Below are 18400 nucleotides of genomic sequence, written 5' to 3' on the forward strand. Positions count from 1 at the left end.
TAACTATTAAAATAAGAATATAATTATTTATTTTTATTATAAATATATTATTCTAATATAGACAGTAATAAAGATAAATAGAATTAGTACTTCTATTTATATTATATAGTTTATAGTTATTCTAGTATATTTAAGAGCTTATATATTAGTTAAAGTATATAAGAAGCTTCTAAATACTAACTTTATATTTAAATTAAAGAATTCTATTAGTATTCTATTAATATTATACTTAATTAATACTTAATTTTTATTTATTAAGACTATTACTAATATATCTAGTTTAATTATACTAGAATATTAAGTATATATTAGTATTCTTACTAATAACAACTATATAAAAGTATATATAGTTAGAGATAATATAGCTAAGCTAGTCTATTCTATAATAATTAGTCTATCTTGTATTACTAGATATATATAAGAAATACTATTACTAAATCTATAAGTAGATACTACTAATAGCTATTATTAGTTCTATATTACTAAAGTATTAGTATATATATTAACTCTTATATCTAGTAAGACTAATCTATCTTTTATTTAGTTAGTTTTTTAAAAGTAAGATAATTTGGGGAATACTAAGAGACTACTGATTATAAATATATAAAGTAGATAGTCTAGTTATAAAGATAATTCTGATTTATTTAATCTATTATCTTTTAAAGTCTCTACATCTATATAACCTTTTTTATAAGTAGCTGACTAGCTGAATAACTATATTAGAAAAATAAAAAATAGTATAGTTATCTATATTAAAGTTTTAGCTCTTACTTAAATATTTAAAATACTAATATTATATAATATATAGTTACTTTCTAATAGCTTAAATATTAGAATAGTTAATATATATAAGAAATATTAACTATATATTCTACTTAAGAAAGACTAGAAGTTTGAAAAGTAAAAATCTTATATTTAGTAAGTTTTTAAGATAAATTAGAAAGTTATTAATAAGATATTTAAATTTCTATATAAAGCTAGAAAGATATTATATATAACTAGTTATATCTCTATATTCTATTCTATCTTTATTATCTAGAAGTATTCTAATTAATAAATAAAAGAATATATAGTTATTAATCTATAAGAAGTAAATAAGAAGATAAAGCTAGATTTATATTCTATATTCTATATAAGAGAATATTCTACTTATAGTATAAGAATATTATTATATTAGTATTTTTAATTTAATTATCTACTTCTATTAATAGCTAGTATAAAAAGATTATAGAAACTAACTTATATTAGTTATATATAAAGAATAAGAAATCTTTTATATTATTATTATAAAATTTCTTAATTATATTTCTTTATTATAATATTAAATAGATCTAACTTTAAAGTAATTCTATAAATTTACTTATATCTATATAGATAATATAGTTATCTACTCTAGAATATTTAAGAAGTATATAGAGTATCTATCTATAGTATTTTACTATCTTAAGAATATAAATTTAAAGTTAGAATCTAGAAAAGTCTATATAAACTTTTTATCTATTATTCTATTAGAATAGAGAGTTAATCATCTTAGTTTAAGTATACTTAAATTAAAGATTAAGATAATTAAGATACTTTTCTTTCTAGTAACTCTAATAGATCTTAAATATTTTCTTAATTTATAAAGGTAGTATAAGGGCTAAGGTGGTGAAATAGCGTGATGAATGAATAGCTTTTGCAAGGCCAAAGGTGCCAGTTGATTGCCTTAAGATATTGGTACTGATCTGCCTAATCCGCGAGTCACCCGCCCCCTAAATGGGAGGTCGCGGCCTGCTCACTTGGCTATCACGTGACTGATGCCTGAGGCCTACTATATAGATATCCCTTCGCGACTATACATGAAGGTTGGAAGGGTTGGTTCAGCCCTTACAGATAGTTGTATTACTATATATTTTACTATATATAGAAGATAGCTCTATTCTAAGATAGAAAGATGTAAATACTTAAATTATATCTAAGTAGAAGTTTATATACTAACTATACTTTTAAGATACTAATAATTAATTTAATACTAGAGAAGCTTTAGTTCTTTTAAATATTATATAATAATTTTACTAACTCTAAGTATCTTATATATTTTATATTTATTGAATATCTATATATAGATATTAATATATTTAGAAAAGAAATAGATATTATATATTATATTAAATCTAATACTATATATAATAATATTAGTAAATTATCTATTTATATATTAGTACTTCTAATTATCTATCTATAGTAAATACTAACTTCTACTAAGAAGAACTATTAGTTAATTAAGTTAGAAGTATCTTATCTAGTATAGATACTCTAAAAACATTATTATTTAATATAAGTCTTTCTTAAACTAGTTATTATCTATACTAATTATATATCTACTATTAGAATCTCTAAATAGATTATATTTAATATAGTATCTATTAAGTATCTTAATCTAAGATTAGCTAGAGCTACTTAATATATATAATAGTTTTATCTACTTATCTTCTACTAATTAGAAGAATCAAATACTATAGTAGATATATTATCTTATGTTCTAAGAAAAGATATACTATATACTATACTAAAATATAATCTAGAAGATACTCTAGTTAATATATATCCTATCTATATTATTAAGCTTAGTAATCATTTTGAAAGATAAATAGTTAATAATTATATTTAAGAATTTCTATACTAAGAAGATTATTACTATCTTAAAATCTAATTTAAAAGTATATCTTTTATATATAATAAAAGATAGTTTACTCTATATAGTTAAGTATATATTCTATGATACTAATACTGAATAAATAACTACTAATCTAGAAAAAGATAATAATAATAATAATAATAATAATTATTCCAAGTATATTGCGGATAATAAGTATTTTATATTAGAGAGGATTGTGATAGAACAGCTACTATCAGGAGTAAGGTCATCGGGATGACGTACTATAGTGGTTATGGGAGTTGTGAGGTCATTAATAGTAAATCTATACCTCCCCAACACCTATAAGATACTAATTCCTCTATAGAAGACTACTAATCTCTTAAGGATTAGTCTATTTTATAGATATAGACTACCTTTATTATTACTAGATAAATCTATAGTATTTAGTAGTTAATTTCTTATCTAGTTAATAGACTTTTATTCTAATAAATAGATTCTATTATATTCTAATTCTTGTTTTTAACTATCTAAGAAAGATACTATTATATTAAGATAGTAAAGAACTAGAGATAATTAATAACTAAATTAATAAAGAATTATTATTAAATATAATTTCTACTATTAAAGGAATTTAATAACTTAAGAACTATATATATTAATTAGAATAGATTAATAATCTAAACTAAAAAATAATCTATCTCTAAGAAAATTATTTCTCTAGTAAAATCTTAATAAGATACTACTAATTATTCCCCTAAATTAAATAAGAATATAAAGAAAGTTAAATTTACTAATTTTTTATTTTATATTAAACTTTAATCTTTAGAAATATTAGAAATAGATTATTAATTTAAATTATATATTTTAAAGAGTCTCTAGAAAGTATTTCTTAGATAAATATAAGATTATTACTACTATTAGTAATATAGATTTAGTATATAAATAGAGATAGTATTAATTTATTACTAATAAGACTTTAGAAAAGAAATAACTTTTAAAAAATTTATAGTCTTAATTTAAAAACTAGATTCCTATTTTAATCTAAAATACTATAATACTTTAATCTAATATAATAGCTTAACTTGAATAAGTATACTAGTAATGTAGCTAGAATTTAAGAGAATTCTATATTTATCTTAATATCTTAGAGTAGTATTTTTTTATTAGATTAAAAAAGAAAGAATTCTATTATATTTTACTAAACTTCTTCTAGAACTAAATTACTATATTTAGAAATATATTTCTTATCTATCTAAAGAATAGAATAGAATAGTAGCTATTATATACCATACAAAAATATCAATTTTTTGGATTTCGACTTTAAAGATTAATAACTTAATCAATTCTCAGCACTTTTTAAAACTTTTTGATAATTCAAAAATCTAACTATTTATTAGATTTTTAGGTCTATTTTTAGAATTTTCTATTCTAGTTTAGAAAAGTTATTCCGAAAAAATATGTTTTTTTTAGAATTAGATACTATACTAATAGTTTATTCTTTTTCTTTAAAAAAAGAATATACTTTAGTTAAAATATATTTTTATATAGAAAAAATAAGTCCAGACTCTTATAGTTATTTTCTGAATTTTACTAAATTTTTATCTAATTTATAGCTGTTTTTATAGAGTAGATAAATCTACTTTTCTTCTATAATTATTTATATATACTATAAGTATAGCTATTTTACTTTTAGTTCTAAATTATATAATTTTAATATTCTATCTATATATAAACTATTCTATAAACTACTCTACTAATTATTTTTTTAATTATTCTATTAACTACTCTACTAATTACTCTACTAACTATTCTATAAATAATTCTATAAATAGCTCTATAAATAGCTTATAAATAGTCCTATAAATAATTCTATAAGAAAGTCTATAAGTAAGTTTATTAATAAGTCTACTAATAGTTCTACTAATAGCTCTATAAGTAAATCTATAAAGAATAGTTCTATTAATAATTCTATAAGCTTATAAGAAAGTCTATAAAAAATAGTTTTATTATTAGTTTTACTAATAGCTCTACTAATAGTTCTACTAATAGTTCTATAAGTAAGTCTATAAGTAAGTCTATAAGAAATAGTTCTGCTAATAGTTCTATAAGTAAATCTATAAGAAAAGTTCTACTAACAGCCCTACTAATAGCTCTACTAATAGCCCTGCTAATAGCCCTGCTAATAGTCCTACCAACAGTCCTGCGAGCAAGCCTGCAAGGAACAGCCCTGCTAACAGCCCTGCGAGCAAGCCTACAAGAAAGCCTATGAAGAACAGCCCTGCCAACGGCCCTGTGAGCAAGCCTGCGAGAAACAGCTCTGTTAACAGTCCTATAAGTAAGTCTGTAAGGAATAGCTCTGCTAACAGCCCTGCAAGCAAGCCTGTGAGTAAGCCTGTGAGAAACAGCCCTGCTAACGGCTCTGTAAGCAAGTCTATAAGAAAAGCCCTGCTAACAGCTCTACTAATAGTCCTGCTAACAGCCCTACGAGTAAGTCTATAAGAAAGCCTACGAAGAACAGCCCTGCCAACGGTCCTGTAAGCAAGCCTGCGAGGAACAGCTCTGCTAACAGCCCTGTAAGCAAGCCTATAAGAAAATCTACAAAGAATAGCCCTGCCAACAGTCCTACAAGCAAGCCTGCGAGGAACAGCCCTACCAACAGTCCTATAAACAGCCCTGTGAGGAATAGCCCTGCTAACAGTCCTACAGCTGAGTATATAAGTATAAGATAGTCTATAAAATAGCTCTATAAACAGCCCTATCAACAGTCCTGCGAGCAAGCCCTGTAAGTAAGCCTATGAAAAATAGTCCTATTAACAGCCCTGTAAGTAAGTCTACTAGTAAGTCTATAAGAAACAGCTCTATTAATAGTCCTACTAATAGTTCTACTAATAGTTCTATAAGTAAGTCTATAAGAAATAGTCCTGCTAACAGTTCTATAAATAAGTCTATAAGAAAAGCTCTACTAATAGTATTAATAGCTCTACTAATAATTCTATTAATAATTCTATAAGAAATAGCTCTGCTAATAGCTCTATAAATAAGTCTATAAGAAATAGCTCTACTAACAGCCCTGCTAGTAAGTCTATAAGAAATAGTTTAATAAATAAGTCTATAAAGAATAGCTCTACTAATAGCTCTATAAGTAAGTCTATAAGAAATAGTTCTATTAATAGCTCTGTAAGTAAGTCTATAAGAAATAGCTCTACTAATAGTTCTACTAATAGTCTTATTTATATAGAAATAGTTCTATAAGTAAGTCTATAAGTAAGTCTACTAATAAGTCTACTAATAGTTTTATAAATAGTTTTATAAATAGTTTTATAAATAGCCCTACTAATAGCTCTTTTATAAAGAAATAATTCTATAAATAAGTCTATAAGTAAGTCTACTACCAGTTCTATAGTTAAGTATATAAGTATAAGATAGTCTATAAAATAGTTCTATAAATAATTCTATAAACAGCTCTACTAAATAGTTCTACTACTAGTTCTATAAGTAAGTCTATAACCAGCTCTGTGAGTAAGCCTATCACCGGTCCTGTAAGGCAGCCCAGCCCACCCTTTAGCAATCCGAGCGAAGCGAGGATCACCAAGGCTTGTTACTACTTATTATTATAAACTCTAAAATCATAGAAAAAAGTATAAATAAAATAATAACTAATTCAATAGCTATAAGTTATAGAAATAGTTCTAAGATTATAATAATAAATTAGCTAAGAATAATACTCAGAATTATAAGAAGAATCTTATTAGAAAGAATAGTAACTAATTATATTATTTTATATTCAAAAGTACTTATATTAAAGATAAGAAGATTTAGTCTATTAAAGTCTATTTATTCTTTTTAAAATTAGGAAAAAAAGTAGAGAAATTAGAATAATCTCTATAACTTTAATTTCTTTATCTATAATAGAGACTATATATTATTTTTATATTTTTATTTATATCTAAAATAATCTTAAAATCTTTATAAATCCTAATAATTATATTAAAATAGATATTATTAGCTATTAGTCTACTAAGATATATTATCTTTAATATATTCTAGTTATAACTTATAGAATTAAAACTATTAATTAGATTATAATCTCTACTTATAGTATATAGAAGATCTCTATTACTACTTTTGATTTATAAAAAAGTATCTATACTTTTAAATAATATTATATAGAGATTAACTAAGATTCTTAATTTAAAGAAAGTCTAATTCTACTATTAATAACTATTCTTTAGGATTTATATATTAATTTACTATTTTTTAATTATTACTAGTAATTTAGTATATTATTTATCTTACTTCTTTCTACTATCTAGTTTACTAGAGTAATCTAAAATTAAGCTATAATATATACTATAATTAAGCTTCCTAAGAATATCTAGTTATCTAAGAATAAATCTTATAATTTATCTCTAAATCCTAATCTAATACTAATTAAGCTTTAAGGATTTTAAGATATATTTTCTATAGATTCTTTCTAGTAATTATTATCTTATAATTCTATAGACTATACTATTAATCTTAGATTAATAAGATACTTCTATATAATCTAATGTATCTTTTATCTAGAACTAAGCTTAAGATTCTATATAAATATATTAATCAGAATCTTAAATTAAAATATATTTAATTTTTTAAGAGTTCTACTAGAATCTTTATCTTATTTATTTCTAAGAAAGATAATAATCTATATTTTTATATAGCTTATAGAGATCTTAATAAAATTTCTATTAAGAATTATTATTCTTTACTTTTTATTTAAAATTTTAAATAAGATTTCTAAAAGTAAATACTTTTTTAAAATTAATATTAAAGATATCTACTATTAAATCTATATTAAAGAGAAAGATAAATAAAAGATAGTATTTTATATAAAATATAGTTATTTTAAGTATATAGTTATACTATTTAGACTAATTAATACTCTAGTAATCTTCTAAAACTATATATATATTATACTTTATAGACTTCTTAATAACTTTTATAGAATATATCTAGATAATATTCTTATCTTTATATTAGATAGAGATTCTTATATAAAATATATTTATTAAGTACTTACAAGACTTTAAGAAGCTTAAATCTATAGTCTAGGTATTAACTGAATACTACTACTAGAGATAGCTAGTCTATAGAAGAATATTAAATTTGCTATTATAGCTAAATATTAAATAGATATAGAAGATATAGATAGTTAATTAACTAGTAGTAGTTTTATTCTCTTTATTCTAATTATTATTATATTTATTACTATAAAGCTGTTTACTATAGAGCTATAAGTCCTAATACTAGCTAATATTATTATATAGAAATAGTAGAATATAATATAGAGCTAAATATAATCTATAAAAGAGATTAATCTATACTAAAAAGAATTAAGTCTTATCTCTATAGAACTATAAAAGAATATTATAAAATATACTATATCTATAATTAGATTTTATATCTAGAATAATTATAGTTATCTTAGAAGATATAGAAATATTATATTAATACTAGTCTATATCTTTCTCTATAATAAATTTAATATAAGAGGCTAATATAATCTATATAAGTATTAAATAATTCTTAGTCTTAAGAAGCTACTCTCTAATAATTATATAAAATAGAATATATAGATTAATATTCTATAATAACTTAATTAATTAGTCTAGATTATATAGCTAGAGGATAAGATTATACTAAATCTATATACTATTACTATACTTAGTATTATAAAATCATATCTATATAAACTATAATCTATAGCTATTATTATTTAAAAAAGACTATATTAGTAGAATAGCTTATCTATAATACTAAATAATATAATTTTATTAGCTATATAAATATCTATATAATAATTAGCTAATATAAAATATAATATATTTCTACAGTAGTAAATCTTTTTAATAAAGTATAGATTATCTGAATCTATTATATCTAAGAAATTTTATAGAAATAAAGAAGATATATAGACTAGAAAAAGTATAATATAATTTTCTATATAATATTTTAAGAACTATAGTATAGTCTTACTTAATTCCTAATATTACTTAGAAATCTAGTATTAGATCTTATAATTAAAATATAATATATTTATATAACTAAGCTTATAGATTCTAATAAGACTATAGTAGAATAATTAAGTTTAGAAAACTAATTATTAAGAAATAATAGAAGAATAGATTCTATCTATAGAAGTAGTTCTTATAGATATTTAAGATAGTATCTCTATAATTAGTAAAAGTATATAAAAATATTTTTTTAGTTAACTATAGCTATATAGAACTAGTATAGAACTATTAGAACCAGTTCTAAGTAAGAAGAAGACTAATAGAAAGATTATATAGCTTTAGAACTATCTATATAGATTCCTATATAGACTTAGTATATTCAAGATAAACTATAAATAGATTATAGATTCTCTATATAAAGAAAAAGAGCTATTTCTTTATAAACTACTATACTAATAATCTATAGAAATAACTATAAATACTATAGAGCTTACTATCTATTATATCTAGGCTTTACTTATTAACCTTAGTAGTCTACTATACTATTATTCTATAGAACTGGTTATAAATACTATAGGACTTAATATTCCTCTTATCTAGATTTTACTTATTAGCTTTAGTAGTCTACTCTGCTGCTGTTCTGTATAACTAGTTATAGATACTATAGAACTTACTATTTATCTTATCTAGGTCTTACTTATCAGCCTCAGTGGTCTACCACGCCGGCGATCTATAGAACTAGCCACAGATACAGTAGGGCTTACTGTATATAGCCTAGACCTTGCTTGTTAGCTTTGATAGTCTACTATACTACTATTCTATAGAACTAATTATAGCTAGAACTATATTTACTCCATAATAAAGATTATAGTAGAGAATCTAAGAAGTTAATAGAAGAAAAGAATATAATATAATCAAGAGAAGTATACTTAATAATTAAAATAGAATTTATAGATCTTATAGTTATATAGCTAGCTTAGAACTATAGTAGTAAATATATTAGAAAAATACTATTTCTTATATAAAAAATATAGAGATCTAATAGATTATAAATTTAATTATTTAAAAGAGATAAGATCATATAGAATTCTATAGTATAGATTAGAAGATATAAATAATAGATAATTAGTAAAGTATAGACTAAAGTAGAAATTATATAAACTATAGAGATTATATAAACTATAAAGACTTTTTAAACTATATAAATTATATAGAGATTTTACTTAGAACACAGAGAAATAATAGTCCAAACAACAGCTATACTTATAGTATATAGAGATAACTATAGAAGAGAAATAGTCTATTTATTCTATAAAAAGAAGCTATAAATTAGATAAAAATTTTGTAAAATTCAGAAAATAGCTATTAGAGCCCAGGTTTATTTTTTCTATATAAAGATATATTTTAATTAAAGTATATTCTTTTTCTAAAGATAAAGAATAAACTATTTAGTATAGTATCTAATTCTAAAATAAAAGACGTTTTTTTAGAATAACTTTCCTAAACTGGGACTAAAAATTCTAAAAAAAGACCTAAAAATCCAATAAATAGTTAGATTATCAAATCCTCACAAAGTTTCAGAAAACATTAAGAATTGATTAAATTATTAATTTTTAAACTTCAAATATCAGAAATTGATATTTTCGTATGGTATATAATAATAATAAATATTAATTACTCTATCTAGTATACTATAATTCTAATATAAAGAAGATAAAATACTAAAGAATAAAATATAAAATAAATATAATAAAATACTTAAAGTCTTAACTAATAGATAGATAATATATAAAGTAAAGAGAATAGAGAAAAGAAAAGAAAATAATAAGAATAATATAATAAATTCTATTATTTATACTTTCTCTTAATAGATCTACTTATATAACTATAACTAGGTACTAGTAAATCTATATAGAAATATATATAATTCTATTAATATTATCTATTCTATAAATTCTCTATCTTTTATTACTAGGTCTTTATCTTTTTTAATTAGAATATATAAGATTATCTCTAATATCTAAGCTAGATAACTTGTTCTTATAAAGAAGAGTACTATTTATAATAGAATAGCTACTATTAAAAGTAAGATTATTAAAATAATATACTATAGTAGTTATAAGAGTTATAAGATTATTAATAGTAAATCTACATCTTCCTAATATCTATAAGATACTAATTCCTCTGTAGAAGACTACTAATCCCTCAAGAATCAGTCTATTTTTCAGGATATATGCTACCTTTGTTATTACTAGATGAATCTATGGTGTTTAGTGGTTGATTCCTTAGCTAGTCGACAGGCTTTCTACCCTGACAAGTAGATCCTATCACAAAGATCTAGTTATATATACTAAGATTATTAATTTAAGAGGTATTTAAGGTTATATATAATAATAATAACTATCTTATATAAAATAAGTATATCTCTGAATTAAATAGACTCTTAATTTATTAAGACTATAAATAGTTAAAAGACTATATTCCTACTATCTATCTTATAATCAGAACAATACTTAAAGATATAAGCTGTATAGATTATTATAGTCTATTATTCCTATTATACTATTCTGTACTATTATAATAGATTTTCTTATATTTCTTTCTATTATTAATGATTATGATTTTTACTAGTAATTATCGATAAGTATATAAAATAAATTAATCTAGTCTCTGGTAAATTAATATAGATAGTAAGATAGTAGAGTATTATCTTAATTAGATATATATAGAGCTATAAATGTAATATAGTAGACTATAATATATAAAGCTAGATAGGGTATATATTATAAAGAGAATTTCAGCTATATTACTTTATAAAGTATAGTATTATCTTTTGATTTATATAGCTTTACTAGACTATAAATAGTGTATTAGTATTTAAGATATATATCATTACAGTTTTATCTTCAATTTATATTACTTCTATATAAAGAACTATATATCTTATTTGATTCCTCTATTCTAACTAAAATGATTGATTTGTGATTTTTATGGTGGTAGTTATATAGAAATATAATGATTTACTGTCACACCGCTTCGCTGTCTGATTACATTACTGCTTTTAGACCCTTACACAATCATGAACAACTAAAGCATACATATATATATATTCACACCACAAACCAAGAAGATAGAGAATATATATATATACAATCAGTCTGGCTCACAGCTATGAATATAGTATCAGCTCAGTGTGGGCATTGATTTGATAGTACTCGCATATTTTTACTGATGGACGGTGCATGCTTTCTCGTACTAGGTATCAAATATCCAGCCCACCCTTACCTCAGATAATGTACTACACATAACTAGTAACCCAAGCGGAATCCGGTCGAGCCAGCGCGCTGCTGCTGCTGCCGCCATCGCCTGCCTCCTCCATTACCACCGCAACCACCACCACCTTGCACGAATCATTTTTGAGAGGGTGTCAGGTATTGTGTCCTCAGCTTGTCTAAGAGTCACCTTGCTTGTGTCAACATGTCAGCTTGAGCTCTGCTAGATCTGGCAAATCTTCAACTTTGATCCAGCAGGAGGATATCTCACTGTTTCCACACTGATCCCCCCTCCCTCAAGTCCATTCGCATGCCACCTCGCCATTGACTCAGCTCATGAACATGTACAAGTTGCACTACTAAGGTCATTGTCTCTGCTATTGATGCTGCTTGCAGGCGTATCTGATATTTGACTAGTCTCTTCCAGCGCGGGATGAGTTGCCTCCTTCAATACTGTCTCAGCGCTGTAGTGCTCTGAGTCCGCCATCAACATACTAAAAGTTCTCTGATACTGTATCACCGTTCTCATATGTCCTTTGACGTGGAAAATGACTGCTTTGACCCTTGAAATACAAACCGGCGATGAGGAAACGATTGAATGTTGGGATGATGATCAAGATCTGCAATGTTATGAAGGCTTCCAGCTGCGCGCGGCATCAAGCGCCACCTCAGTAACAAACTCATCGGTTCATCGTTCGGTGCATAGGGACTCTATATCTTCGCGTCGCTCTGCACGTTCTGATCTGGAATCCAACGTCGGAGGTGACAAAGACTGGCAAGTCCACTTCTTGGACAACAATGAGGTGATTACCGAAGAGGCTATTTCATCTGCCAAAATTGCTGGACTACCTCTGCCAACAAACATCTCGAGATCAGCCCTCGTTGGTGGTACCATCAAACGCCTTGGGCGGAGGAAAAACTGGATGAGCACCGTCGACGATTGGGCCGATGATTTGGATTTTCCCAGCGTAGATGATATACTGGAATTGAAAAGTCCAATAGATATGTCTTTCCCCGAAGCGCCGCGACAAGTCAGCTCTGCTACCACAAGTCCGGTCAAAACATCGACGTCGTCCGCATGGGACAACGATACTGCGACTCGACAACAAACAGCATTGGCGGTTTCAACCAATACCCGAATGGATAACGACACGACTGATACGCATGATATTCCTACAATTGAAGTCGCAAGACCTCTTTATCCAAATGGGTCTTCTTCTCTCAGTAACCTTCTGTCTTATAGGGACAAGTTTACAACAGACGATCTCGAGCAGGACTTTGAATTGCCGAATGATGATCTTATGCTCCGATTGACTCCCCGCAACGAAAATCCCGGACCTTTGAGCCCCTCTACAGAAGACTTCGACGTAGACTGGTCTGAAGGCAGTATCGGAGTCAGGTTTGGTGGAACCACGAAGGAGCATCGGTCGAATCCGTCATCTGTGTGCGTTGTCAGCCCGAGTGCTTCCAGCTGTCTAACAGCTGAGAGCGACGACGATGGCCTCGACGATCTCATTATCCCTGAAGAGCCTCTGGACTTGGAATTACACGTGAAAGGACGGAGAGGGACTGTAGATCCAGATACGGCAAAAGCAAGTATGTCCTGTATCAACCAAGCCTCCTCCAAGAGTGACGACTTCTTTTCGGGCCTTGAGATCGAGGACGACGCGCTCTTCGATCCCAAGAGGCTTTCGATTAACCCCAACATCAAGTGCAAAAGCGAATGCCCTCGAAATCCCGTGCGTCACTCTACGGCGGCTATCACATTCACCAATACGGCAGTATCTCCTAGGTCACGGATTCCGCGTCCATCCGGCCCAGATCGCCCGCACTCAACACAACTCGAGACCGTTTCAGAGAGTGGAGCGCCTCTTTCGCGGTTCAGGGCATCAGAGAGCCTAGCCGGGAATCATTTAACACAATCTTCTTTGTCCAGCCATCCTTCCGCTCAACAATTTTCGACGCCTCACCGACGGCACCCAACCCGATTAAGCAAGGAAGCCTCTGTAAGCGAACGTGTCACATTTGGGAGGCATTTGGCATCGAAACGTTCGATGCCAACAATGCGCCATCCGCAGCACGTCGCCACGCCACCCCTAGCCCAACGGCTTTCTACTTATTCTGATGCATCAAGTTCCTTTTCTCACTCTACACATCGTCCTCAAACTCCGGTAGATCGCTTGGGGCACGATATGAAACAGCTATTGCGAAAAGTCCAAGTTCCATTCATCCCTGCTGGAGCATCGGAAAAGCAGTCGCATCATGCGAGTCTCAAGAATCACCGCCAAACTCGTCGACATAATTCTGATGGTACAAATGATACATTTTCCCCCAAATATCCCGCTCCGAGTTCACGGAATCGCCACGATACGCTCAGCAGAAGTCATCTGGAATCTAGCCCAGAGGCTTTGGCCCTTTCTACTAAACGGACTTTAACACGACCAACTCGACGGCGTAATTTTGGGGACGGCTCGGAATTAGCTCTTTTCGATGATTTGCCTACTTCTTCCTCTGCGGAAAGCAGATTTGTGAAACATCCCTCTGGGCGAGGTGTCCCAAGATCATTGAGAAACAGGCTTAGCCATAGTCCCATGATTTCTCCAGATGCAAGAGCTCCAAATTCCCAACCTATCTCGAGTAGCCCAGACATCTCTGCCAGACTCGACAATACTCCGAGGTTTGCACGAGACACCAATGCATCCAGGAATGCAAGGGAACAGCGCATGGCCTCTTTGTCTTCTAGTGCGAAACTTCGCGAGAGTTACCCACTTGTTTCTCTGGGCTCGAATGCAAAAACCTCTACCGTCTCGCGGGCACCTTCCAGCTCAGTCACCACTAGAGGCAAGAAGGCCAAAGCCACCGGGCTGCCTGGGTCCAGGCCTCATCTGATTAAGCCACTGGGTACCGGCGTGCAGGATGTCAAATGTAAGTCAGATATGTTCATCCGGTACGCAACAAGAATAGCGCGGCTAAGACTTCTCTTGTTAGCAATCAACGGCATGCGATACAATCCGAGCTCTTTCTCATGGGAAGGGAACGAGAATTCGATTCGTGCCTTTGAGTCAACCGTACTGAAATCTCCAAAGCCAGTACCCGCTCTTATCACCAATATCGGGGCCATGCAGAACGTGCAGGTAGTTTGCGGTATGGTGTTTGATCCGCGGCGTATGTGTTGGCTTAAGCTGGCACCGTTACAGCCTGGACAGGATGGCTTAATGGCTGTCCAAGATGAAGATGATATTTTCGCTGGACTCGAAGACTTGAAAGAAGGCTCCGATATGGTAGCTGGGCGGTCGTCGGCTAGTAATGAGGAACCGTGCCTTGTCGCAGGTGGAGACGACCGGAGCTACGGTGATTCTTCAGACGAATGGCCCATAACTGAGGAATTCGATGTTGGTCCTGAGTTCATCCGGAGGCAGCGTGCGGAGGAGGATAAATGGAGGCGCAAGGTGGAAAAATGGACGAGACTTGATCGTGCAAAAATCGGGAACGGCTGGAGGTGGGCAATTCGGGACTTGGTAAGATTCAATGGCACTGCCAACGCCCCAGACGTACGCCATGCATGATAGGCCATTGCCCCCGGTTGCGGCGCAGAGTAAGCTGGGTACCTCAAGTTGGCCTATCTCTCGCAGCGATACCAGTCAGTCCTGAGCCTGCTGCCACATGACAAATCTTTTGTCCTCAATTCGCCCGTAACGTAAGGGCCTATAATGCCATTCATGCCTATCGATACGATGTCACGAAGAAAAGGTGTGTTTTGTTCTCAAAAAAGTGGCGAATACTGTACCTACCCACGAGAACAGACATACACCAATTTCCTGCATCTCAGGCAGTTCGTGCTCTCCGAGGGTACCCGTGTCAATTCCATATATCGATCCGATCAATAAATTGTTGGCATGATTCTATCCGCTTTGTGCGCGGTACTGCCAAGTGGTATTTTGTAGGTACAGGACTTCTGATCCTCGATAAACGTAAGGCACCCGTCTGTTCAGGCAATCACCGCGCATCATACAAGTGTGCTAGGGAGTGCTGATTCGTCATGCTAAGACACATGACTTGCGTGCATTTGCATGTGGATTCAATACAGAAGCATAGCTATAGGATGATCCTAGCCAAGTCACGTGGTTCGTATATGGTGCTTGCAGGCTACTTAATTCTTATGAGGTCATTTGCTCGTATGATAGTGTTTCTAATCTATTACTTTTCTTGTCTAGAGAATCGACAAGATCAAGCACAGGAGTACTGGCTTGTCTCTGTGGCTTTCTAACTATACTATGATTGCCCATTGCTCAAGTTGGTAGAGGTCAGGCACGCCAGCAGTTTCCGATATACGTACTCAGTCTGTGGTGTTTGTGTCTGGATCACGATTGAGCCAGAGGGTTTGGGGGGGGGGGGGGGGGTTGCGAAGTGAAAGAAAGAGGAAGCAGTTGTACGGACCGTCTCAAGAGTATTATGTGTGTCTCCCAAATTAGGGTCGTATAAGCTCGGCTGCCTGCCCATGTACTTCGATGGCCCGACCACACTACAGCTACGGCAGGATAGAGCGGCCACTCTGCAAAACAAATCTCCATACTCGATATTCCTGCCGCAGCGGTGATCTCGACTATTACGTTTCTGGTGCTGGGGTACTGTAACCGACGCCCGGCTACATTCAACCTTTGCTGAATGTACACCTTTTGCCCTCACCCTGGTCGTGATCGTCAAATTTGACGGGCCTTCTAAGCGCACAGTATTCTTTCTACCTGGTCTGGGAAATATGGATGCACTGGTGCGCTACACGGTATAGGAAATTGCCTCGTCTCAGCTCCGGGCTGATGCAGTGGCTCCTTTGTTTGCGCTGGCCTGCCCTAATCTTCTCTTTATCTGTCTGTCTTTTCCTTTTGTCTTATGGTTTGAATTTCTTTCTTCTGCTGGGCTTTGCCACCTTGATAACATTTGCCCTCTCCCTCATGTCTTGCTGCATAATTCAAACCTGGTGCGGGTGATGTCAATGGCCCTTGCACTAAGATGCGGATGAACTATGTGTCCACAGTATCGTTGTCATGGGAAGAATTTGAAGCGACTCAATTCCCGAGGTTAAAGGTCCATGATTGACTAGGTCAAGAATAAATACTCCGAACTATGCTTGGGCAGATGGTATGCTCGTGGCGTGCGATGTACGTGCAATTTGATTTTAGGTTTGTACTGGGAAGACCTTCTGCAATGATTGCTCAATTCAAGAGACGACAGCTTGCGACATCAGGAATTGCAATAATGCGAGTTCTATTACTCGTGCATGCAGTGCACTGTACGGAACTTTTCAACAAGAGTGTACGGATACTGGTCAATAGGCTGTACGTGATAACCACGTCTCGCTCTTATTACTACCCCAGTGTTTATGCGCTACGCCTTCGCATAAGTCAACGACAAGAGTATTCAATGGAGTATGCCGACTATAATTGATGGCAGTATGCTTCTAGTTTCAGATTGCAGCCTTCATATGTACAACGAGTCAGCTTCCTACCATCAATATCGGTCTTGCACAGCGGGAAGCAATATCCAGGATCCAATTCCCAGTGAGAAAACTGTGCCCCTGGGGCGGCAGCTCGGATATACAAGGACAAATACACGGTTTGAACGATCATTAGCAGAGCCAGACAGTTATTAGAGCAAAGAAATAATTGGGGTTAAGGCGGAAGAGCAAAAAGAGGCGGGATCCTGGCTTTGGTTGCCGTCCTATAGTCACCCTGGGTTTTTATGCAGTATCCCCGGTTACTTGCATTAACTAGAAGAATCGTCTCATGTTACTCTCGACCAATACGGCTCATACGTCTCTTTAAAGGGCTATTTGAAAGGTGACTAGTCAAACTTGAGGTGTCTTATTGCCTTAGTACCCAATTTTCATGGCTCATGCGCCTTGGTGAACAAGGATTTCATGGAGATCTGGCATCGTATAGGCCGGTGTTTGGTTTGCATACAGAGCTACTTTTGCTAGAGCCTCTTGTACGTGTTTAGAACTGGAGAACGTGTAGATCGAATTGATTCACTCTGTACAAGAATCAACAAAGACCGAATGCGGAGTAAGGCACAACTCCTACTGCCTGGCATAACCTACCTACTAGTTCTCTGTTTCCGTTTCTACCTTGTCAGCCCTTGTCGCCTCACCGTCAACCGACTCTCAATCAGGGTGGATGGTCAATGCTGGCCAATGGAGTGAGCCATTATCGGTCAGGCGTCAAAATGTTTCGTTCATGAATCAACTACCAGAAGGACGCCAATTGGAGTATTACGCCACCTTTATTGACTCGAGCAGTGTCCTAAACGACGCAAGGGAACAAACACAAAGCCAACTCATATAAGAAAGATAACAACATCGAGGGAAGCCAGGTGTACAGTACACAGTGAACCCCATGATCGTGATTAGTGTCATGGTTGCGAGTGGCTTTGCAAATCACAAATCCCGGGACATTCCATACTTGACTACTTTCCCTACATTCGGGTATAGACCTTGTATCTAA

The 18400-nt window shown here is 31.4% G+C and overlaps 1 protein-coding gene across 1 annotated transcript; it reads left to right on the plus strand.

Moving 5' to 3' along the window:
• Window positions 1-12451: 12451 nt before the first annotated feature.
• Window positions 12452-15469, plus strand: BP01DRAFT_307810 (putative cytokinesis regulator (Byr4); the record flags this gene model as incomplete). The annotated part of the gene is made up of 2 exons (XM_025572313.1): window positions 12452-14828; window positions 14892-15469. 2 exons carry the CDS (start codon window positions 12452-12454, stop codon window positions 15467-15469), a joined length of 2955 nt encoding a protein of 984 aa, XP_025426618.1.
• Between the last annotated feature and the right edge of the window lie 2931 nt (window positions 15470-18400).

Source organism: Aspergillus saccharolyticus (assembly GCF_003184585.1).
Source record: "Aspergillus saccharolyticus JOP 1030-1 unplaced genomic scaffold BP01scaffold_63, whole genome shotgun sequence".
Classification (NCBI taxonomy): domain Eukaryota; kingdom Fungi; phylum Ascomycota; class Eurotiomycetes; order Eurotiales; family Aspergillaceae; genus Aspergillus; species Aspergillus saccharolyticus.